The sequence below is a fragment of the Lygodium microphyllum genome, chromosome 1 (assembly GCF_053477565.2).
Source record: "Lygodium microphyllum isolate KBCC chromosome 1, Lygodium_microphyllum_v1.1.10, whole genome shotgun sequence".
Lineage (NCBI taxonomy): Eukaryota > Viridiplantae > Streptophyta > Polypodiopsida > Schizaeales > Lygodiaceae > Lygodium > Lygodium microphyllum.
In genome coordinates this window covers 51,648,066-51,672,954 of record NC_141135.1, presented here as the reverse complement: position 1 = coordinate 51,672,954, position 24,889 = coordinate 51,648,066, and the positions used below count along the sequence as shown (strand labels likewise).

Sequence of the window (24,889 nt, the reverse complement as noted above, 5' to 3'; positions counted from 1 at the left end):
ATAGACATAGCATCATCAAATACATCATATTCAATAGAATAGAATCCATGCTCTATCTCAATAGGAAGATCGACATAGATCTCCAAATTTTCATCAATCTTCTTTGGAGGTGAAGGAGGTTTGTGATCATCAGAATTAGTAGACTCACAAAGAAAGTAAGGAAATGCACTCAGCAAAGACTGTGTATCATCTGAAACATCTGATGACCATATGCCACTCATAGTCTTCTCATCAAATATAGCATCACGAATAATGATAACCTTTTGAGTAGAAGGATCATAAAATTTTTAACCTTTGGAATGATCTTAATAACCAAGAAAAATAACCTTCAAACCTGGAGGATCCAACTTATGTCGCGAGTGTCCTTGGGCACATGAATATAAGCAATGCAGCCAAATGTGCGAAAGTGAGAGACTGAAGGTGTCTTCCCTGTCCAGATTGTTATAGGAATTTTACCAGCAAGTGCAGTAGTTGGAAGATGATTTTGAATAAAAACGGCTGTTAGAAGTCCTTCAGTCCAAAATTTTCGAGACAAACCAAGACTGTATAAGCATGCAACGTATAGCATTAAGAATAGTGCGATTTTTGTGCTCAACAACACCATTTTGCTGAGGAGAATAAGGAACTGTAAACTCATGATGAATACCTTGATTCTTATAGAAGTCATCAAATAAATTGGATATATATTCACCGCCATTGTCACTGCGAAGCGTCTTTATAGAGAATCCAGTTTGAAGCTCCACACTTATCTTGTATTGTTTAAATATAGATAAAGCCTCAGACTTATGTCAAAGAAGATAGACATGTGTGTACTGTGAGAAATCATCAATGAAAGTTATAAAATATCGATATTGAGATTTTGAGGCAGGAAAAGAACCGCAAATATCGGTATGTACCCAATCCAAGAGAGCACAGGAATGTGATGAAGTAGAAGTGTGGAAAGGCGAACGATGGTGTTTCCAAGTGCACAATACTCACATATTCCCATACGTGGATGAGATTTAAGATCCATACCTTGCACAAGACCATGACGATGAAGATCAAGAATTTTGGCAAAATCAGAGTGTGCAAATCGTCGATGCCATAATTTGCAATCTACATCTCTAGGGGCAGTAACAACATTTGTAATTGTATCGTTCAATGATAGCTCAAATAGATTACCATGCCGAGGAGCCACTGCTATAGGATGTCCGTCTTTCTCTATACGACATTGATTATGATCAAAGCCAACAAACAAACCAAGATCAACTAGACGAGCAACAGAAAGAAGATTTCTTTGTAAATCTGGAACATGAAGAACTCCTCTTAATATTCTAGTGGATGAAACAATCCCCAGATATAAATCACCCACTCCTTTGACTTGACAAGTCGTATCATCCGCAACGTAAACAAACTTCTTGACAGGAAGATAATGATAATTGTGAAGCCACTGCGATTGGTATGTCATGTTTCCAGTGGCACGCGAATCAATGATGAATAGAGAACTATCATGAACATGAAGTGCCTTTTCCAGAGAGATATCATGATGGACAAAATTGAGCTCCTGATGAGTATGATCATCATCAGTTGTAGTTTGTTGAACAATATAAGCTCGAGAACGTTCTTTATCATAACTGCGTTTATAACAACGAGGAGATGGATGATCTGTATGTGCACAATAATCACAAAGGAGCAAAACTTTTGGACGAGCAAGGTTGCTTTGTAGTAACTCTATGCTCCTCATCATATTGACGTGCCCAGCAATCAGAAGCCACATGACCTTTCTTATCACAATAAGAACAATGTTTGTTAGGATAAGCAAGACGAGAAGATTTACTACCGTGATTAGGGCGTCCACCCTGCTAAAAACGTGAAGCAGGACGCTTGCGAGCAACAAAAGCAGCATCAAAATCCCTTTGTTTGCGAGTGACTAAAACAGCATCAGATTTTTCCAAATGATGCTCATGACGTTGAGAATATTCAATAAGAGATATACATGCTTTGTTAAAGTGGATATCATCCTTGTTAGACAAAATAGTGATGATATTGTCATATAAAGGATATTTGATGGTATGAAGAAGTTAAGTAACAATATGATTTTAAGCAACAGGAGCGCCGGCAGCAGCAAGATGATTTATAATGTCTTTAAAAGCCTCAATATGAGAGTGCATAGAAGTACCAACCTTATATTGAAGATTCTTTAAACAAGTTTGGAGATATAAAATTTCGGTGATCGATTTCTTCTCAAACGTTGAGATAAGATACTCCCAAACAGCATGAGAGGTTTCCAGATGAAAGATATCTAACATAAGTGAGTCAAGAAGTGGAGACAATATATAACAACGAGCCGCTTTGTCACAACAAATCCAATCAGTATGATCAATTTTCCATTGTTCAAATAATGGGCCATCAGTAATCACAGAATTGTTATTAATCACATCAATAGGTTGAACTGGGCAAGACAGGTCGCCCAAAACAATATCAAATAATTCGCCACCTTCAAGAATTAATATCATCTTTGCTTTCCACCCAGGAAAGCCTTGTCCTTGGAAGAAGGGAACTGAACGTTGGCCAGACGGATATCCGTTAACAATTACACAATTGGCCGTGCTTGTATGTCGAGAGAAGACAAATAAGATGAGATCGCAGAATCTACAAACCATGATCAAGACGAGTGTAGTTGAGACGCATGACAATCAAAATAGGGAGATGCACGTAAGAACGACGAAAAGTATTGAGTGACTAAAAAGAAAGGCCGAAATAGAGAGACATAACGTGCAAGACGAGATGACGCATATAAGAAAAGTGCAATTTTTGTCGAGCAAAGAATATGTGAACGATAATAAAACATCGCTAAAAATAGCAAGATGTTTGCTTGTCCTAATCAACGTCATTAACAAAGACGAGTGAATAACGAACTATAATTGGGGATTAATAAACTGTAATTAGAATTACAGTTTTAGATAAAGAATCGCAGATTCGAGCAGAATTGTTGTCTTGAATCCTGAACTGTCATAACTTTTGATCCAGAACTTTGATTGACAAGCGGTTTTGACAGGATTCGAGAGCACAACAAGAATTAACTAATACTTCTAATTTGAACAAGTTCATGTATCAAATCATCACTTGTGCAAAGAATTCAATCAAGTATAAACAATGAAACAACTTATCTTCCTTGTTGTTGCTACGCATCCATAGCTCTGATACCATGTTGAGAGAGAGAGAGAGTACAAGAGAGATACACAAGACATGCTCCCAAAGAATGATTCATATTGATGTAGAGTTAGTATATATAGGTGAGACCCAAGTCAAGTGAGAGATGATATATATAGTTGTAACAATTCATATGAAATTAAAAAAACTTTGCAGCTTTTTTGCATTATGATTGAGGGTTTTGCATAACAAAAATGCAAATCCGTAATACTAAATAGTCGCAATAATTAAATTATAGCCCAAAAAGTGCATTTTTAATATAAAAATGAAGGTTTTATTGGTTTTGGGCAAGGAAAATTAATGCGCATGGGATAAAATTTTGAGAAAAAACATCTTTCAGCTATCATAATCAGTCACTAATCACAAATCAGAAAATAATCTATTTTTATGGACAAAAAAATAGAGAAAAATATCTAAAATGGCAAAAAATAGGATTTTCGCATTATAAAAATCTATAAAATTATGATTCATGGTTGTGGCTATATAACAAAGCTAAGACATGAATTTTGGCATTATTTTGTCTTTGTTTATGTGTCATAGTTCATGGTTTTTCCATTTTATATAGAAAATACATACAAAATAAAACCCTACACCTATGCAGCGCAGCATAACCTAAACGTTAGAGTGAAAGGGTGGTGTTAAGAGATTAAGAGGACTAAGAGGGTTTTGAATATTTGAAATATTTGATTGTGCATTCTATTTAGAATTGTGATAATTTAGTTTAAGGGGCTAGTAGCACGAGGAATCGGTGCTAGTCTCCATATATCGAAGCATATGCTTAATGAAAATCATGAAATGACTGTTTTTTCCACATCACAAAATGAGAATTTGTTGAATATTTTTTGTGCACTAGGATCATATGCACTATGCATGATGTATGACCTAGTATCAGACTTGGATTGCATAGCAATTGTCTTCCTAGGACATGACTTATACGTTGAGTGGAAAGGAATCTTTGCTGTAGGGCAGTTGTACACTTTCCTTGGGACTATTGTGAGGATCTAAATATTCCTAGATCGTATAAAAATAAGAAAAGAGTGGAGTTTGTGCGTTATGTTTTATATGTTGAAGCGACGCATCTTGGAGCCAATCCCTGAGGTGTAGGAGAGTTGCAGTGGAGCCGCGGCAATTAACCGAGGGGAGCTCCCTTATGTTTGTGTTATGAGGCATGACTATACATATATATTATGGGATCTCCCTCTGAGGAGAAGGGAAGGTAAACATATCAGCTAGAAACGCATAACTAATTCTATCTAGTATACATCAGTGTATTACAGGGCCATGTGGTGGGGTTGTCTGTTTTGTGCATGAGTGTAAACTATTACACGGCGCAGCGAACAGAATCTGAGAAAGAGATAGAGAGTACACAACAGATAAGAGGAGAATCAGTAAATTCTTTAACTTCAAACAACTGATACAAAGATGGCTCTGTCCACCCGTGCGCTTCCACTGAGTGAAGCTTAGATGGCGATCTAGACAGAAGATAGGTGAAGAGTTTAAGGCTAGCTGGAACAACAACTCTGACTGGGTGAAAGATGAGTGTAAGATGGCTGGGAAAGGGGTTTAGCTTTTATAGCCCGCGAAGGTCGTTAGGTCGGCCTGCTGACCGACCTACCATATGAGCCTCCACTAGTCGGCCAGGGAATATTCCAGGGAATATTCCCTTTACCATCGGGCCGGGGGCGCTGCCCCCGGACCCCCGCCAGGGGGGCCGCTGGCCCCCCTGGGACCCCCCAGCCAGGGGCCGCTTCCGCGGCCCCCGGACCCCACAATAGGGGCCCCTTTTAACTCCCTTACCACGCAACTCAATGCAATGTGCCTCGAGTTGCTACCAGCTTAACCACTCCGTCTAACCCAAAGATTAGACCCACAACAGTCACCTTTTTTGCCATCCGGTCACATAGACCTCATCTGATATACAAGTCAGGACTCAACCAATGTCCGGGCTCACATTTGGCTTCTCCTCATAATGGGGGCCTTACAACTTTGAGCACCATGGATCATTGGTAGCACCTAATGAGGGTGGGGCATTGATCATATCTAACACCCCCCCTCAATGTCCACCCATAGGTGAACTATCTCCTCGGCCCAATGCCGAGTCTCTGAAGATGAACTTGAAGCAGATCCTTCGTAAGTGCTTTGGTGAAGATATCTGCTCCATTCTCCTCTGTTGGACAGTAGACCAATTCCACTATCCCATCCTCCATCAAATCACGCACATAGTGATACTGGATCTCTATATGTTTGGTGCGTGCATGAAACACTGGATTTTTGGCAATGGCGATGCAACTCTGATTGTCACATCTCAGCACAGTTGGTTCTTCATCCTGCACTCCCATATGCCATAGAATCCTTCTCAACCATACGGCCTCACATGCAGCAAAACAAGCTGCCTTGTACTCTGCTTCGGTAGAAGACAATGCCACTGTTGGTTGCTTCTTACTAATCCAAGAGAAAATTCCTGAACCCAAAGAGAAACAATAACCAGAAACTGACTTCCTGGAATCAATGTCTCCTGCCCAATCTGAGTCACAGTTCCCCACAAGAGAAGTTCCGAAACTGTATGTGATACCATAGTCAAGAGTTTTCTTCAAGTATCTGAGCACCCGCATCCCAGCCTTCCAATGACTCTCATGAGGTTTGTTTGAGAACCTGCTCAAAACACCAACAGCAAAACTGATATCTGGTCTGGTGTTACACAAGTAGATTAGACTGCCGACCAACCTCCTATACCTCCCAATGTCTGCTAGTGCTGATGTATCCTCAACGGATAACTTTACATTCACCTCCATAGGTGTAGCTATCTCCTTGCACTCGGTCATGCCAAATGCCTTCAAGATCTCCCATGCATACTTCTTCTGAGAGATGAAGATCTTTCCTGGCTCTTGCCAGACTTCAATCCCCAAACAATAGTGCAGCAAGCCCAAGTCTGTCATTTCAAACTCAAAACTCAAAGCCTTTCGAGTTTGGTTGATCATATCTTCATAGTCACCTGTAATAAGAAGGTCGTCCACATATAGGACAATCACTGCAGACTTTTTACCATCCCTGTAAACATACAAGTTAGCATCTGAGGCACATCTTTTGAAGTTTAGGTTTAAAAAGAACCTATCTATCCGCTGGTACCATGCTCTGGGGGCTTGTTTCAGCCCATACAATGCCTTCTTCAGTTTACACACTTTGTTCTCAGAATGGGGGGCCTCAAACCCTGGTGGCTGAGCCACGTACACCTCCTCCTTGAGGTCACCATTTAAGAACGCTGACTTAACATCCATTTGGTACACTGGCCACTTCTTGTGGGCAGCCACTGCAAGTACCGTGCGAATAGTGGTCATTCTGGCAGTTGGGGCAAATGACTCTTGAAAATCAAACCCTTCAACTTGTGAAAATCCTTGGGCAACCAGTCTAGCTTTGTACTTTTCTAAGGTACCATCAGCCTTGTACTTTACCTTCCAGATCCACTTGGTGCCAATAATCTTCCGCTTTGCTGGCCGATCCACTAGCTCCCAAGTGTCATTCTTCATTATGCTGTCATACTCCGCCTGCATAGCAGCCTTCCATGATGGATCTGCAAGTGCTTCTTCTAAGTCAGTTGGCTCCTTTACTTCTCTCATAATCTCAACCATCAAGGCCATGTTGACTATGTGAGCAGAAGCCCTCCTTTGCTCCTCTATTCTCTGAGACCTCCTTGGTCCGTCTGCCTTCTCCTCAACAGATGCAGGCATAGGATTATTGTGGTCATAGAGCTGCTTCACCCAGCGCGGCAATGGCTTTTCCGGTGGGGTGATGTCAGGTTGGTGAACTTTTTCCTCATCATCTGAAGATGATGCTTCCTCCTCCTTAAGGATAGGGATAGCTCTCGGGACAGGTTCATAGTGGACTACTTCTTCGCTTGATGATAAAGTGGAAGACCTTGCCTTCTCCTCCTCCACTGTATGCGGCTCCTCCTTGAACACCACATCACGGCTCGCGATGATCTTCTTTGCCTCTTGGTCATATAACTTGTAAGCCTTCTGCTCATCACTATAACCCAAGAAGATACATTTTCTGCTTTTTGGTTGTAACTTGTTTCTCTTCTCATCTGGAACATGTGCATAACATTCACATCCAAAAATTCTGAAATGTGAAACAGATGGTTTCTTACCAGTGTAAGCCTCATGAGGTGTTTTTCCCTTGAGAGCCTTTGTGTAGCTCCGATTTAGAATGTAGACTGCAGTATTAACAGCTTCAGCCCAAAAATGGTTAGGCAATCCCTTGCCCTTTAGCATGCATCTTGCCATCTCCACAATGGTACGATTCCTGCGTTCCACAACACCATTCTGCTGAGGTGTGTGAGGCGTCGTCAATTGACGCTTGATCCCTTTGCTCTTGCAAAAGCCTTCAAACTCCTTTGAGTTGAACTCACCACCACCATCTGTTCTAAATTTCTTCACACTTTTCCCTGTTTCATTCTCAACAAGTATTAGCCATTCTTTAAACTTACCAAAAGCTTGAGCCTTATCACGAAGGAAGTACACCCACATCTTCCTACTGTAGTCATCGACAATCAACATAAAATAAGAAGATCCCCCCAAGGCCTGTGTAGGCATCTTACCACACAAGTCAGCATGCACCAACTCTAGAGGAGCATGTGCTCTATTCTTGCTTTCTTGTGGAAATGCCTTTCTCTGTTGCTTGCCCATCATACAAGCTACACATGGTTCCTTCAATTCAGTTATTGTAGGTAGGTGAGCAACCATACCTTGCTTTTGCATCTCCTTCAATACTGCAAATCCGATGTGTCCAAACCTTTCATGCCAAAGCTTACTTGTGCCCACTCCAGCGGTGGCTGTAAGAGCACTTAGCTCATACAGGTTGTTCCTCCTTTCTCCTTTGCCAACAATTGTGCCAGCACTATCAATAATTTCTGCACCTGTCTTCTTGAACCTCACTTCATGACCAAGATCAGTTATGGCAGCAACTGATAAGAGATTTCTTCTGATTTCGGGAACATACAACACATTTGAAAGCTTTTTGACTTCACCATTTGCAGCAACAAAAGAAATAGTACCTGTGCCCGCAGCAGGGCATTTAGCATCATTTCCAACCGTCACAGTGATGGATTCTTGTAGAGGCTGCATAGAACTGTATAGACCTTTCTTGTTGGTCATGTGACGGGAGGCCCCACTATCCAACACCCAAGAGTCAGTGGTAGATTCTTCTTGCGCCGAGGAGCACACTTCCTCAATGGTCGCCATGAATAATTCCAACTCTGCTTCAGCCGTATTGGCTGTCTCTTTCCCTTTAGTTTTAAGGGTACCATTCTTTTCATCTGCCTTCTTGACACGACAATCTGCAATCGCATGTCCTTTCTTCTTACAGTAGAAGCACTCTCCTTGAAACTTCTTCTTGCCGCCCTTTTTCTTTTTGTCACCATCATTTTTGGTGGAGGAAACACCTTTGCCTTTTGCATTGGCAGAGAATGCAGCATCTCCATTGTTGCTTCCTTCTCGGGCTTTCAGCCTCAACTCCTCCTCCATTAATAATGCACAAAACTCCTCAAAAGTCAAAGCTTGAGGTCTCACCTGAGTATTAAGGGCAGTTACTAGTCCATCAAACTTTTGTGGACAAATCCGAAGACACCTCCGAGCTAGCTCTTCGCTAGTCTTTTGTATCCCAGCGCCAGCCATCTGGTCGCGCAGATTCTTAATCCGAGTGATGAATGCTTCAACCGTCTCTCCTTCAGCAAACTTCTCCGCTGCTAGTTGATTCTCCAAGTTTTGAATCCTTGTTTGGTTTCGTGTTTCATATTGACTCCTTAGTACATTCCAAGCCTCTGACGCTTTGGTTGTATGCTGAATCAGAGTCAAAACACTGTCAGAACAGCTTGTAACTAAGGCACACAATGCATCTGCATTCCTTCGTTTCCAAGCTCGTAGAAGATCTGCATTCGGAGGAATCATCACACTAGGATTTGATGGGTCGGGGGTAGGCTGTGGTTCTGCGTCAGTCCCCAGCACAGTCTCCAGAAGCTCATAAGAATCAAGGATAGTAGTAATTTTGAACTTCCACAAGGTGTAGTTTGTACCATCTAACTTGCCTTCGCTGAAGGTTGGTGGACGAATCCTCAGTGTTTGAATAGCCGGTACAGCAGCACCACCTCCTGCACCGCTTCCTGATGCGCCAGAACTGCTTCCCGGAGTCGACATCGTTTCTCTTTGCTGTTGAAGCCTTTGCCTCTTGCACTCTCTCCGATCTCTAGAGCCCCCTGGGCTCTGATACCATGTAAACTATTACACGGCGCAGCGAACAGAATCTGAGAAAGAGATAGAGAGTACACAACAGATAAGAGGAGAATCAGTAAATTCTTTAACTTCAAACAACTGATACAAAGATGGCTCTGTCCACCCGTGCGCTTCCACTGAGTGAAGCTTAGATGGCGATCTAGACAGAAGATAGGTGAAGAGTTTAAGGCTAGCTGGAACAACAACTCTGACTGGGTGAAAGATGAGTGTAAGATGGCTGGGAAAGGGGTTTAGCTTTTATAGCCCGCGAAGGTCGTTAGGTCGGCCTGCTGACCGACCTACCATATGAGCCTCCACTAGTCGGCCAGGGAATATTCCAGGGAATATTCCCTTTACCATCGGGCCGGGGGCGCTGCCCCCGGACCCCCGCCAGGGGGGCCGCTGGCCCCCCTGGGACCCCCCAGCCAGGGGCCGCTTCCGCGGCCCCCGGACCCCACAATAGGGGCCCCTTTTAACTCCCTTACCACGCAACTCAATGCAATGTGCCTCGAGTTGCTACCAGCTTAACCACTCCGTCTAACCCAAAGATTAGACCCACAACAGTCACCTTTTTTGCCATCCGGTCACATAGACCTCATCTGATATACAAGTCAGGACTCAACCAATGTCCGGGCTCACATTTGGCTTCTCCTCATAATGGGGGCCTTACAACTTTGAGCACCATGGATCATTGGTAGCACCTAATGAGGGTGGGGCATTGATCATATCTAACAATGAGGTCCAACTAGTGTCATAGCCAGTGCTAGCCCATTTTAGATCCCATCAATCAATATATTTAAAAGACTTCAAAAGATTCCAAGTGCATTAGTAGGATTTCCTAATTTTGAGAGACATTTTCTTTGCAAATAGATATTTGGAAAAGGGCATGGTGATGTTGCTCCAAGTTCTCCCTCATGAACTTTCAAGACCTGTTTCATAGTGTTGCTACACATGAATTTGTACTCACTTTCCTTTTAGCAATGTCAACATGGAATGACATGATATGCAATATTCCAATGGTGGCAATGGTGGATTTCTTACATCAAATAGTGTTGTGCATCATGCAATCAATGATACAATAGCTTTCATGGTATATTTCTCAAGGATTGAATAATTTGCATTATGTTGAAGTTTGAAAGTTAGCCTATTTTTCATGTTGGTTTTTTCTATCAAGATGTGCATGATCCCTCAGCTAATCTACAAAAATCTAAAGGGGGAATCCATAGGTTGACCTTTATGGGATGGATTCCAAAAGGTTGGTGCAAAATCCAAAAATTTAAAGCATTGATAAGGCAATATAATAAGCCAAGCTTGTTTTGGTAACCCATCCCTACTGGCACCCTCTTTGCCTTTAGGAAAATGTAGCTTCATCAAAAGCTCAGGTTGTACTTCTCATTAGCACAAGATTGTACTTAGGAGGCTTCTCCATGTGTTATTCTAAAGAAGACAAGCTATTTTTTGTAGAGAGAGATTCTCTTGCCATTATAATTTCTATCTCATACATAATGCCTTAATAGAGAGTTGATGTTGGTGAATTAACATTGATCCTAGGGGCTTAGGATTCCAATCAAGAACGTTATACCTCATGGATATGTCAATTTGAGTTATAACAAGCTTCATCTACTAACAATGCAATTGAGGGTGGGTGTTTAGGAGCATGCCAAGCTAGTAGCAAAGGAAAATGTTGAGAGACCTGAACAAGGAGCACTGAAGCATTTGCTAGGTTTGGAGAAGACTCATCCTCCTTCATTTTCTAAAGGCCTATGTATATTTTAATATCTCTTTCTCTATCTCATCTTTGATCAAATGAGTTTATATGCATCTACTTGATGGGTTGGGGACTTGGTATTTGGTGGCAAGATACATGGGAGTCCACTAGCATAGGATGCTTCTATAGTAGGCAAATAGCTTTTGTAGCTTGTAGACGGAAATTTCTACCAATACTTGGTTTAGTGCCATATGTATATGGGGATCCATGATAGGTTGGGGTGTAGGGACAATATTAAAATCCCAAACGTCATAGGTGTCAAGGAGGCACTCCATTCAACATGACCATAGAGGGTAGTTTTGTTAGCAGTCATGTGTGTCTTGTATGGTCATCTCATACATGTGAACCTCAATGTGTGTTGGGGCTAACTGTTGTAGCCTTGTACCTTTAGCAATTGTAGTCACATTGTTCCTTCCCTCTCATGTGTTTTCTCTTTTTCTCCTCTTCATGTTCATTTCCTCTTTCCATTGCACACTCTCACATGGTATTAGAGCCATGCATGGGAGTTAGAGATCTTGAAGAGAAACATACTGTCCATGAAAAATCTGGCTGGACACCATCCACACATGCGGCGGACCTTGATTTTAGTACCAAAAAGTGTAGGGCAGCCTGTTTTTAGCCCACACTAGGCTACATTCTGCAAGGATAGCCTCTTGTCAAAATACGTTTTGTACAACCGTGCAAGCTACTTAGAATGTTTTAGGACTGCTCGTATTCATCTACCCTAGGTAGCACAATTTTTGTGGAAATAGGCCCCTTCATTGTGTGCATTTTCATACATGCTATCGTCCATCCCTCTCCTACATTTTTTATAGGAGAAACTATCTTCAACTTTTCATGTTGTGCCACAGATTTGGGTAGTCATGTCCTAGACAAGGCAACCCTTCTTTTGATCTAGACATTCATTATTTGGACCAGGATGGCCTTTATTTGGACTAGGTGGCTGTCTTACAAGTTGTGGTAATCTATTTTAGGTGGAAAAACTTCCCTTTTGTGCTACATTTCCTAGGATGGGCACTCTTTTTGTCTAGCAGTCCCTTTTTGTACCTAGGCAACATGTTTTCTGAACTATTTACTACATTTATTGCAGTATACCCTTCATCTCTATGTTTTGCATATCTGCCCTTCTTGCCCATCCTTGAATTGCCTCTCCCACCTCCAAACTCCTTGTCTTTATTGCTCTCCACTAGTCCTTTCTAATCAGCACACCAATGGAACCTGTGCAGGTGTGGAGGATACCCAAGCAACAACATCTTCTTTGTTTTCTTGCAAGTGCTTTATTGAATGACATTTGTGGTTGGCATATATGCTTTGGGGGATCCTCTAAAGTAGTAGAACAGAACTCTATAATCTTGTCAATAGCATTTACTTTATTAGGAGAAGGCTTCATGCCATAGTAGCCACACATATGACCTATAATAAGAACCTTATTCACACCAAAGACTAACTTCTATCCTGATCCACAATCAAAAATATGATCTACAATAAAGTTTCTCCATCCCTACGCATTCAATCTCTCATTCTTCTCTATCTCTACACAACCTTAAATAGGAACATCATCAACAAAGTTCATAGGAAGTATAGGAATATCTTCTCATAGGACCTTATTCATGGCATTCATCATGTGTGCTATTGAGTTCATAGCTCCTTATGGTAAAGTACACATCATGACAAGTCCTAATGGAGTCCTCATGGTCATGAGGCCTGTATTCTCCAGAGAAAGTTGAAACTAATCATAATATGGATAAATATCTGCTAGATAATAGGTAGCATGACCTACAAATCCCTCAACAAACTCATCCACAACTAGCCTTTTACCAATATTTCTGATAATCACCCTTTTCACTAGTTGCATATCTTGTATAAACCCAATGTGAAGCAAAGCAATAAAGATACTTTGTTTGCCTTAAAAAATAGGCCACCTACTTGTAAAGTTTGCTACCCAAATTGGTGAGGTGCCTAGTGAGAAGCCTACTACCCTAGTTCAAAAACACAATAGAAAACATACTGGCTAGAGTGCGCAATCTATTTCCTAGAAGGCTAATATATTGCACGGCTATAGAGGAGACCCTTGGGTTGAAAACATGGCTATCTTGCACAAACATAGGTATGTCTAGCCTAATGAAGGTCACTCTGATCCCATAAGCTACCATTTCGGTTGAAGTATGAATCAAGGGAATTGGTCTTGCAAAAAAGGGATTCTTTTCGAAAGATGGAGGTTTTATTATTACCAAAATTTGTGAGCCTTCCCTGAGCTACAAATAATGGTTTCCTAAACAAAGCTAGCCTTCCTTGAGCTATAAATTCTCTAAAAATAGTAATGGTTCCTCTGCTATTTTGGAAGCAAAGTGAAGATATATCTGCTAGGGCATGTCAATTTTCACTAAAGCGAGGGAAATGGTAGCTCTCTTCCCTCTCTTGAAGATATATAGGTACATTGCTATGGCTGATCACAAGTCTAGAAAGAAAAATGGTTAGAGAATGGGAAAATGATGATTTCAGCAAGAGCCATACATAATAACAATTAGTGTCTTTAAGTCTTTGGGATGAATAGCATAGGCAGCATCCCCATCCAACAAGTATGAAGGGTCCATTGGATCAAGCATAGGTTTGTGTTGTGGTCTAGATCCAAATGCAATAGCGAAGGTGGTGGAAATAGGTTGATTTACACTATAGAACAATCAATGCAAGGTCTTTAACAATTGGAGATGTCACCTAGTTAGTTGTAACATGGATAGGATACTCCTATTTGTAGACTTCGGCTCACATCCTATTGGAGGATAATGTGTTTAGCCACAAACCACAAGGGTACAAAGAATGAGCAAGGAATGAGAAAGTTAGAATATAAGATAGAAGAAAAATCAACTAACACCAAAATCCTCTATGTATATTTGGAAACAAAAGTAGTACATTATTCTCTTTATGTATAACAATGAAATCCCTAGTACAATGTCGTGTTCAATAAGCTCTCAATTCAAATACAAGAAGAGCGGCCTTCTTGGGTGCCAAGTCACTCATAAAATCCATTTTAAAATTTTGTCTTGCTGTTATTCCAACAAGAATGATCCAATCAAGATTTGCTTAGCGGTCCAATCTTCACTCCAATGTCAATTTATAGTTGTAGCCATATCCGTACATGTTTTTTCATTAACTCCTTGATAACTTGCTTTCACCTCTTTTAAGTTCTTCATCTCTGTCAATTTGCTCATCTTTTATGTGGCTCTCCACTACATCTACCTCTTCTATATCACTTTTCTCACATATTTTTATTTTCGTCCCTATCCTTTGTACCCTCATGTCAATCTCAAACATCTCTATCAAAGCATATATCACATGCAATAATTTACATCCATCAAATTTAGTCTTATCATGTCTAGAAAATTTTCCTACAACACCATCTTGTAGAGAACTACTCGTATCTATAAAATGGTAACTCAGATTGCCAAGATTTAAGAAGAAAAATTGTAGCATCTATTGCAATCTACAACTCTGTTGGAAGCCCAATACCAAATTCTAAAGGTATCAGCCCCCCTAAAATTTTTTGTGCACCCTGCGACTATTCATTACAGCATACAATCCTCCCAGGAAAAACATCGACTCCATATCTTGAAGGTATAGGAACTTTCATATTAACCAAAATTTGTAGGAACCTTCCCAAGGTATCAAAGTCCACTCTGGATGCATCAGCCATTATTAATCCTCTCCCAATTAAAACAATTTTAGACATCTTTAGTTCATCCCTACTTGTCCACTGCAATCTCCTACAGCCATATTGCCCTCTAGGTCAAACAACCACATCATACTTAGCCAATCGATCATACATGTGGCCTAGAAACTATCTCTTGGATCAAATGGTAGTCCATTAATCATGTCATGCCTTGCCAATATCCCTAAACCGTACTCTTGTATGCATACTTTCCCTTAGAAGAAAAGTGGTAGCGTCATCCCAATGTCTTTTTTATGCTTCTCTCCATCATCTACATCTACCTGAACAATAGATAAGACATGAGTATCTTGTAATCCTTTTGCTAGCATTTCATATTCATCCTCATCCACAAACTTTGTTTCTAACATTTCTAAGTCGAGTTCATGCTTCCTAACCTTTCTAGGAATTTTATTATGGCCATTATGATGTTTACTTGGGCATTTTATGCTAGTCGACCTACTGCCATTTATGGCATATTTTTGTCCTTTATATTCAAGCTCCTCCTCCTCAATCAGTCATTATCACCTACACAATCTGTTAGAGAGAGGGAGCTGATGCCATTGCCTATATAGCCACTGACTCATTGTTGTATGCCATTGTCTTGAGTTTGATATATGGATTTCATTTTTTGAACATTCTTCTAAGTTCTCGTCTTTGTAGTGTTCTTCTATGTTTTTTTTTCTCTTTTGTCCTTGCATTTAGTATTTTATTACAACATGTGTTTATGATTCCATTTTTATATCTACTTTTGACATGGTATTAGATTTTAGGATCCTAGTTTTTGCTACTATTTCCTATTGTTTCAAGTCCATGTTTTGGCTTTTTAACTGCTAAGACTAGACCCATTCTTGATTGCTATAACTAATTTTCCAACATGGATGATCATCTTCTGATAAATTTTTTCTTGATTTTTTCTCTTTTTCTTAGTGTATTGTAGTTCTCCATATGCTTTTAGGGACACCAGGTTGAGATGACCTATTCTTATGTAGAATGACTACATTTACTGCAAGTACTAGACTATGTTTTGACTTCAACCCCTCTGCATGTTCACTGCTTATGCTTATGCAAGGTTGACTGACAATATTTCACATTGATTTTTGCTTTGTTTGGTTCATATTTTCACCTTATCCATTTTGTGTGAACTCTGCCGTATAGTTTGTGCTCTTGATTTGACTATACTCTCTTTCTTATCCTCTTCTTTCTATACTTTTCTATTCCTATCATCTCTAGATGGCTCCCTCATGTTGTTACATCGATGAGAAATTACATGCCCCTGATTATCTCACATGGAGTGTTGTTATGAAAGCTTGGTTTGTGTAGAAGTGGCTACGATATGTTGTATCTAAAGCTTGTGAGCGTCCTACTCCTCTTCCAAATAATTTTCACTAGGACAATTACAAAGAAGCTCTACTCACATGGGATACGAATGATGCTAATGCATATTTTTCCCTTCTTTGCTACATTTCCAAAGAAGTTCTTCCAGCAAAATCATTGCATGTATGACTTTTTCAATTTGGGCAAAGCTTCAGATATTGTATGAGGCTCCCTCACCTATGCATGCGATTACTCTTTATATGGACAGCTCCAACAGGTAAAGTTCAAGCCGAAGGATATGATTTGGTATTTCTTACATCATATCACATAGATATATGACCAACTTCAACATATGCAATTTGCCCTTCCAAAGGCTCATGTTGTGGGAAATGTGCTCTACAAACCCCTATAGAATTTAATGGAGTGACCAATGCTTTGCATGCTCAGACAGCATCAACACTCATCGGTTTTCTATATATGTTATTGATGCTTCTTGAGCACAAAAGAGGCTTCCCTCATAGTCCGGTTGATCCAATGAGGCTTTTATAGCTTCTGAGAGGGCTGAGAAGAAGAAGAAGTCGAAGGCCTAGTGTTATCACTATGGCAAGAAAGGACATTTGTGCAAGGATTGCAAAGAATTAGCAGCTTCTTCGAGGAAGGCAGATACCATGGGAAGGGCTTGGTGCATCCTCATGTTTTCTAGTACCGATGATGCGATCATCCCTCACGAGTATCTAGTTCTAGACAAGAAATGTGAGTGGGTGGTGAGATGGGGTAGGTATGCCTCATCTATATAGGTATACAAGTGCACAAGTTCCAAAGGGGGATGTCCTTGAAACATCAATTGAAGTCTAGTAGGTTTTGAAATCTTAGAGGTGGGATTGACATCCAGGTTCATGATGTGTTATTATTTCATAGAGAGTGGTATTTGCTCCTAGTCCGAGCTTATATGAGGAGACACTTTGGTGATCTTGGCCAAATGCAAGAAATCCATGGTCACTTACGTTTAGAGGCATTTTTGATAGGATGGTCTTGTATGATATTGCGAGACATTGTTGATAGACATAGAGATTTGTTATGATTCTTCTCTGTTTTTTTGGTTATAGCACACTCCGCATCATCACTTAGGTTCTCTCTAGGGCACCTTGGCGGTGGCTTCATCACCCACTACTTGGGTATCCATGGTCCTATTTTGGTGGTTTTTGTTGTATGGATTATGATGAGTCATTATCATTGTATCATTCTATTGTATCAAATCACCAATGATCTAAGAGAGGGTGTTAGCAATCTAGTCAGCTCATGTGAGTCTAGTTCATGCTTGACATTTCTAGGCATTTTAGACATTTTATTGTGACAATTATAATGTTTATTTGGGCATTTTATGATGGTCAATCTACTGCCATTTATGGCATGTTTTTGTTCTTTATATTCAAACTTCTCCTCAATCATTCATTATCACATACAAGTTTTGTAGGAGAGAGGGAGTTGGTACCATTGCATGTGCAACTAATGACTTATTGTTGTACACCACTATCTCGTGTTTGGTATATGGATTCCATTTTCTTAACATTCTTCTAAGTTATCTTCCTTGCTGTGTTTTTTTTTTTTTCCTTCTATCCTTGTGTTGATGCTTCCATTGCTACATCCATGTTTGACACAAGTTAGCTAGCCCAATAATACAAGTTGGACAAAATTGTAAAATGGGCAACTAGTCTGCACACTCTGGCAATAAAATACATAAGTGACCATTGCAATGCACAAATTCACACATGATATGTCTATTTTGCTGACAATTTATTGTATGAGCTGGATAGTCCCTGTCTTACTCTAAAAAGATAGTTGGCTTAGATTTTCTTTGCTCATTAATTAAAGAGCTTTATTGTGGGAGGTGATAAATATTCAAATTTTCTTGAAAAGGCTTGAAATGCAATCTTCTTCACACTTTGACAATTGTTATTGCACAAACAAGCATCAAAGAAGCCTACTTTCACACCCATCTGTGCTTGCTTGAGCCATGTGTTGATGTGCATCCCTCTCAATATGCCTATATGCTAAAAACGTAGCCTTTGTGTTGCACCAAATCCTCCATTTCAGATCTATCTATGCCTGATTGGCATCGAACTTGCTCTAATACCACATCACAATGTAGTGATGGAAAAGTGTATGCATGCATTGATTGTAAATGTTGAACACAAAGAGAAGGGGGAGAGAAAGAGAGAAAAGAATGATGAGAATGTTAAATATTTAACATTGAATAAACAAGGCAGAATGAGGACAAGAGGTGGTGTACGTATGACAATCAACGAACCTCACATATTGTGTATATGGCATGCTTTGGACATGTGGATGTTGAAGCTTTTTGTATATAGATATGTCATAGATCTATTGCAAAGCATTTGTCATATTATCATGTCCAAATATCCACTTAGATCATAATGAAAATTCCATGGCTAAAGTGTTGCAACATCATGCTTTAATTTGAATTATAAAGAAGGGGCTATGAAAATGCATACTCTTTGAATTTTAGATTTATTCTAGGGGTATAACTATTGCCTCCAAAATTCACATAAGGTCTATATAAAATGATACAATTTTTTTAAAAATGTGTTTTTAAAATATCCTTTGAATGCACATTATATAGAGGGCTTCTATAAGGTGACACCCCCCAAAATCTAATGTACCTATTTGGGTGGATTAGTCAAAGACTAGTGCCTATTTAATGGTGGAGAGCAAGTTTTCAACTCAATGTAGACCTTAATTTGACTCGCTCCTTGATCCTACACTCCTACTCTCATACCAAATGACAAGAATAGAAACGGATGGGCAATGGAAGGGTCAATAGCAAGAGACATGGAGGCTTAACCGTTTTTCTTCTTCTTCTTCCTTCATTCACTACTAATACGCCACAATTATCTTCTAAAGAGATAGATACATTTTGAACTTTTTTAGGACTTTTCACACATAGTCTACTTTATGTGTGCATATATAAGTTATAACTTATCCTATGATTATTTCTCAAAACACTCATGTTTGACTCTTTGGACTTCTATGTTCTTCTCCAGCTAGATCTTCAAACTAGTATTCAACATGCATCCTATCTCTAAACCTATTCTATTCACACTTAAAACTACATTTCAATAATAGATTTCAATAAACCAAAGCAAAAGAAAACATCAACACAAACTCTCTCTCTTTTCCTCTTAACCTAACCATATATATTTCAAAAACCATTCACGTGCAAGAAAAAATCAATCTACCATCGCTCTCTTGCACGAGTGTTTTGGACTATTGATTTCACGATCCCTCCCATGGAACAAAAATGTTGAGTCATGAATGTCCCCAATAATGGAACAAGTATAGATCTTGTATTTTTTTGGGAGTTTTCACCATTGGAAGTACACTAGCTCTCACCTAGTCTCTCACATCTTTACTTATAACCACTAACTATCCTCACAAATAGTAACAACAACTAGTAGTACTAAAATTTTAGTAAAGACACATTGAACTCAATCATTGTTGTAGTCTCTTGCAAGCCAAAGGGTATCTCACAATCCTCAAGCAATTTTTTTTTTCAAGAAGCTCTCAATCAAGATGCCTAGCCCCACCACTAGCCTCATGTTGCCATCATGAGAAGGATGCAAAGACAAGGAAAGAGTAGAGAACCACCAAGAACATCACACCATGTCCCTTGCTCTCTCACTATCACACTCTTCCCTCCCTCTCTCTCTTACTCCCTCTCTCAATAGCGCATGAAAGCTCAGAGTAGTTAATAAAAAATTAGAGAAAGGAATCTTATAAGAAGTTGGCCCATTCAAATGACCCTATGATGGTTTTTTCCAATATAAAAGAACAAAAGCTAACTAGGACTCTACTCTATAGAAGTTATTACAAGTTGCATGGTAGTGAGCCTGCAAGCTCTTAGCTTTAACTAGTCCCATTATCTAGCTTACAAAAATTTAATTGATGTGGATAAAAACTTTAATCCTCATTTTTCTTGGGCACTCCCTTACAACTTTGCTTGCTTAAGATGGGGTTAACACTCCTCTCTCTCTCTCTCTCTCTCTCTCTCTCTCTCTCTCTCTCTCTCTCTCTCTCTCTCTCTACATTACCTAAAAAAGAAAACACCAACTTTATGTGATCACAATCTACATTGCAAGTTTTTCCTAGAGAAAATGGTGAGGAGGAGAAAAAAAAACATGAGGTAGCATGTTGGCCATTCCTATAAACTTGTTAACTCCAAAATGAGGAAGAGAGAAAAGTTTCAATCATGCTATTTTTTTTACTAGCACTAGTATTGTGCCAATATGTCTCTCTATAAATATTTTAAATAGCATCAGTATATCTATGAATATATGCACCAATATTTTCACAACAAGTAAATACTAGTGTACTTTTTGACGCATATTCTGCCACATATTTTGGCACACATTGTGGTATCAAATATTTAATGCCTCACATCCAGATTTTTTAAATAGTATTACCCTCATTCCTTGTAGTGATCCATCTCTCTTCTTGTGTGTTTATGCAAGATTCTCCTATTTCTATTATGGGTATTCACTGTAGGGATTCAAGCGAGTCCCCCACTACATAAGTTTTGTCACATTTCACTAAAGTAATTTTCATAATTATATTTACTTACATGCTTGTAATACATGAAGCATATGAGAGCCTTGACTATACAATAAGGCTCCTATGTTGGATGCCCTTTATTGTAAAGTAATCTCATATATTGTTGTGTCATATATGGAATAGAAGACATGCATTAGGCAAGCTATATTTGTATGTGTGAACTTGATGTGTGTGTTATTTTCATAAGAACCTCTTATAACTTAATGCATATTATGGTTGAAAAGAAATAGTGTTATGGTCCATATATGTTCTAGAATAATAGAGATAACTTGGACAAGATCTATTGGTTGAGTTTCAATGCATACATAAATGAACTTGATCAGTGTCTAATTCACACAAGAACAAAGTCTTCATAATCATATTATGGTAGAAATGAAAGTGTTGCAATCCATGCTGAAACATTTGGAATGAACATTCATAGTATCGAAATTAGACCACAAAAGGATGGGATATTCACGAAATCTCTTATTGGATCATAGAGTGCACATAGTGGAGAATAAAGTTTAGAGACTCCAATCCTACAGACGATACTTGGCTTTACACATGCTTTTAATTTGGTAGAGAGCACTTCTTCCTTATTACCCCATTGTTACCAGTAAGCACACCTAACTCACTCATCTTCACCATGGACATTTTAAATTGTTGAAAGAATTTTCTTTGATCTTTTGCATATTCCTCCACTAATTCCTTTGTGTCAGTAGCATTCAAAAGAGCGGCATCAGTGTGAAATGTAGCTGTTTTAGCCAACACGTTCTTAAAGTAACTATTGTCAAAGATGTCCTTGGTGATGAGGTCAAGCTGAACTGTCAACTCTGCCCTAGTAGAGTCATTTTCTGGAAGGCAAATACGAGATAAATGATTTGCAAATTCTAGATTAAGATCAGTTGAAATAGTGGGGGAGATTTGGGAGTCTATGAATCGACAATGGGCTTGTCCAATAGTATGTCCTCCTGTTGTTGTCATATTCAACTTGTTAGTGGAAGTCAATCAAAGGACAAATGTGCTTGGAAAAAAGAAAATAAATCATGTAGCGTAATGTGATTATTTCTTACATGTTTGTAAAGTCACATTTAGTACTAGTTTGAAACAACATTATTGAAGAAGAAAAAAAGTGCTATAAATATACTTTGAGAAGATGAAAACAATATATAGTTAAAAAGAATCTGAGGAGTTGTGCTTTCCATGTAAAGTATATAGTATCATAAATGATTCCATGACTTAGGATACCTATTCATTAGAATAGAAAAAGCCTTAAAAGTAAAGACAAAAAACCATTAATTTCATTCATGTGAGAAACAAAAGGTTATTAGTTCCATTCATGCGAAAAAGAACACAGTCCAACAAGCTTCCTTTTCTATGCATGCATAGAATAGTATATTTAAATAAGCTTACCAAGAAAACAAAATGAACACTCATGACATACAAATCCTTCGATAAAATTTCTTCCAATGCTGAAAATTATGTCTCACTTATATTTTCAACAATTTAAACTTACAAATAATGATTTCTAATTCTAGAAACTATGCAAATGCCACAAAATGTACCTGATAATGCAACAAGGTCTATAACATCCAAGCTATGATTTTGGAAGTTTTGCTTCAAAGTTGAGATGTTTAAAGTTGGAGGTGGAATGTTTGCAACCACTGTTTGATTGGATGCAGCAGAATTGCTATCACGTCGACCAGTGGTTGCAAACATCCACTCCAACTTAAACATCTCAACTTTGAAGCAAAACTTCCAAAATCATAGCTTTGAAGATAGAAATAGATGTGATTTCCTTTAGTTGAAGAACTAGAACATCTTCAAGTTTTCTAGCAACAAGACTTGTTATTCATCCCACAAAATCCATTATTCTGTTTTGTTTTAAACCTAATGTATACCTTAAGCTTGTCAACATAATGTGCTAGAATGCATGTATCACACATTGGAGATATCTAGAATGAAAGAGTGTAGCTACTACTCTTGAGACTTAAGTCAATAATTTATTTGAAATGTCATTTTAGAACAATTTCGTTGCCTACCAAATGAATTGCAGCTGCAGTTGATAAGGAAATAACGTCAGCACATGAAACAATCCCAGGACATGAAAGCTCTATTGCCTCCTTGATTTCATCAAGTATATTTAATGATGACATTCGTAGCGATCCATTGTTCGGAGTAGCAATTTGTTCTGTGATAGGTGAATCAAGCAGGATGGAAGCATCACAACCCTGCATCATGGGCAATGTATGAAAGATTTTGATTAGTGCTAAAGTGCTTCGTGCAAACGGTTAAAGAAGCTTGCATGATAATAGATAGATAGGAATGAGAAGGACAAGGAGGAGTGAGCAGGTAGGCAGTACTTGGACGAAGCAGTCGTGGAAGAAGATGCGGAGGATGCCGGCAGCTTCGCTGGGGTTCTGACGGATGACGGCCTTCACCTGCTCCTCCACGATAGTGTAAGCGCTCGGGCAAGAGTCCTTGTAGAACTCGTAAGAGAGGCCCGGAGGCGCAGGCTTCAAATGAAGATCACTACTCCGTTCTTTGTATTGATCGACATGAATATTTATATCAGCTGGTCTGCTGGCCTCCACTGAATATCCGCAAATGATTGAGACCACCATCATCAGAAGCACATTCACGTTGATGATTAGCAGCATCAGTAATGGCGCACGTACGAGCCGACCATCTCTCCGGTATAACACCATGCTATTGGAGGTGTGGGGGCGCGGGGGGCGGCGGACTACCTAACCCTAAATCTGATATACGGCAGGAGAGACTGCCGTCCAGCAGCTGCTTTAATAATACGGAGCCTAGATTCGTCTTCCTGTGCACTAATACCCTCTTCTCAGAGCCCCTAATTTATAATGGGCGAGAACCTGCGATGATCTCTCTCTCTCTCTCTCTCGCGTCGATTCTTGATTGAGTCTCCGCGAAGAAGCGATCAGACAATTTGACAGTACCAGTCATGATGATGGCAACGCGTGCGTGCGTGGATCGGGCTTGTGACTCATCGTTGCCTCCATCATCGTGGGAATCTGCCGCTTCTTCGGCCTCGTGGCCTTGTTATGGAAAGCTTGAACAGTTCCTCGAGCGTACGATGGATCAGATGATGCAGCTTCTCGGCCTTAATCAGGGTCTGCCTTCTTCCTATTTGCAAGGCAGACAGCCGGGGCAACATGGACCTCGTCTTCTCGTATACTCGTAATAATACTCCTCCAATACCCTCTCCTAAGCTACCCAATTGTTTCCGGACATACATGTTGCTCAAGTGTCCTCGTCTGGTTGGTAGAAAGTGCTAATCAATGGCCCTACCACGGTATATTACTTTAAGATCGGCAAAACAGAAAAGTGAACATGAAGATTTTGATATTGGGTGCATTCAATGCGTCTTAGCCTCGTAAATAAGTTCTAACCTCTCCCCATGAACCACTTTCTCTCTTCTTCCATAAGCTTGCACCTTTTATAGTCTCCTAATTTTGGAGAGACATTGGTCACTTAGAGGCCTTGGTAGTCTTGAATAATTAAATAATCGGCATTTGATGATTGAGAACAAGTTGGAGAGTGATTAAGGGAAGGATAGTGTAAAACTCCTTCAAATAGAAGGAGTAGCGTGCTTTTTTCAAGCATTGTTGTAAAAGATTTATCATGGTTGTGGCAAACTAGTCATCAACTTGCTAGCTTATCACATACTTCCACTATCATTGTCCATGGATATGCATTCTCGTCTTGTATAGATAGCAATTTTAGGATTCCAAAGCCTAAAGTTTAGGATGGCCAATTTTCAAACCTTAATAGGATATCAATATGATTTTACACTACAAGGAAATAGGGCTTATAGGCATGCAAATTGACATGTATTTCAAACTAAGCAAAAGAATGCCAAGAGTGTCTATAAGTACATTTATATTCGTGTCTAGAAACATGTGTCCATAAGTGTGTTAAGTCTGCAATTTAGATGGACCTATAAATGCAAGGTTTCCTTGGTATAAGAAAGTCCAAGGAGTTACTCGTTTGGAGTTCAATTGCATCCAAAAC

General features: G+C 39.5%; 1 protein-coding gene and 2 pseudogenes across 2 annotated transcripts; all 3 read right to left on the bottom strand.

Moving 5' to 3' along the window:
• Positions 1-1,661: 1,661 nt before the first annotated feature.
• On the bottom strand, positions 1,662-2,495 carry LOC148041105 (uncharacterized; annotated as a pseudogene).
• Positions 2,496-21,266: 18,771 nt separating this feature from the next.
• LOC148041104 (peroxidase 12 pseudogene) lies at positions 21,267-22,588 on the bottom strand (annotated as a pseudogene). The gene is made up of 2 exons (XR_015690436.1): positions 22,417-22,588; positions 21,267-21,822 (listed from the first exon to the last, which is right to left on the bottom strand). The product of XR_015690436.1 is annotated as a peroxidase 12 pseudogene (transcript).
• A 278-nt stretch (positions 22,589-22,866) lies between these two features.
• LOC148041103 (peroxidase 2-like) lies at positions 22,867-24,002 on the bottom strand. The gene is made up of 2 exons (XM_087675351.1): positions 23,215-24,002; positions 22,867-23,082 (listed from the first exon to the last, which is right to left on the bottom strand). The coding sequence occupies exons 1-2, from the start codon at positions 23,557-23,559 to the stop codon at positions 22,867-22,869; spliced, it is 561 nt and encodes a 186-aa protein (XP_087531477.1). The 5' UTR covers positions 23,560-24,002.
• Positions 24,003-24,889: the final 887 nt, after the last annotated feature.

Excerpts from the sequence above, each read along its gene's own strand:
- LOC148041103 (XM_087675351.1), bottom strand. The coding sequence starts at position 23,559 with ATGGTGTTATACCGGAGAGATGGTCGGCTCGTACGTGCGCCATTACTG. Across the intron at positions 23,083-23,214 it reads TCCACGACTGCTTCGTCCAA|GGTTGTGATGCTTCCATCCT; the intron begins GTACTGCCTACC and ends CCCATGATGCAG.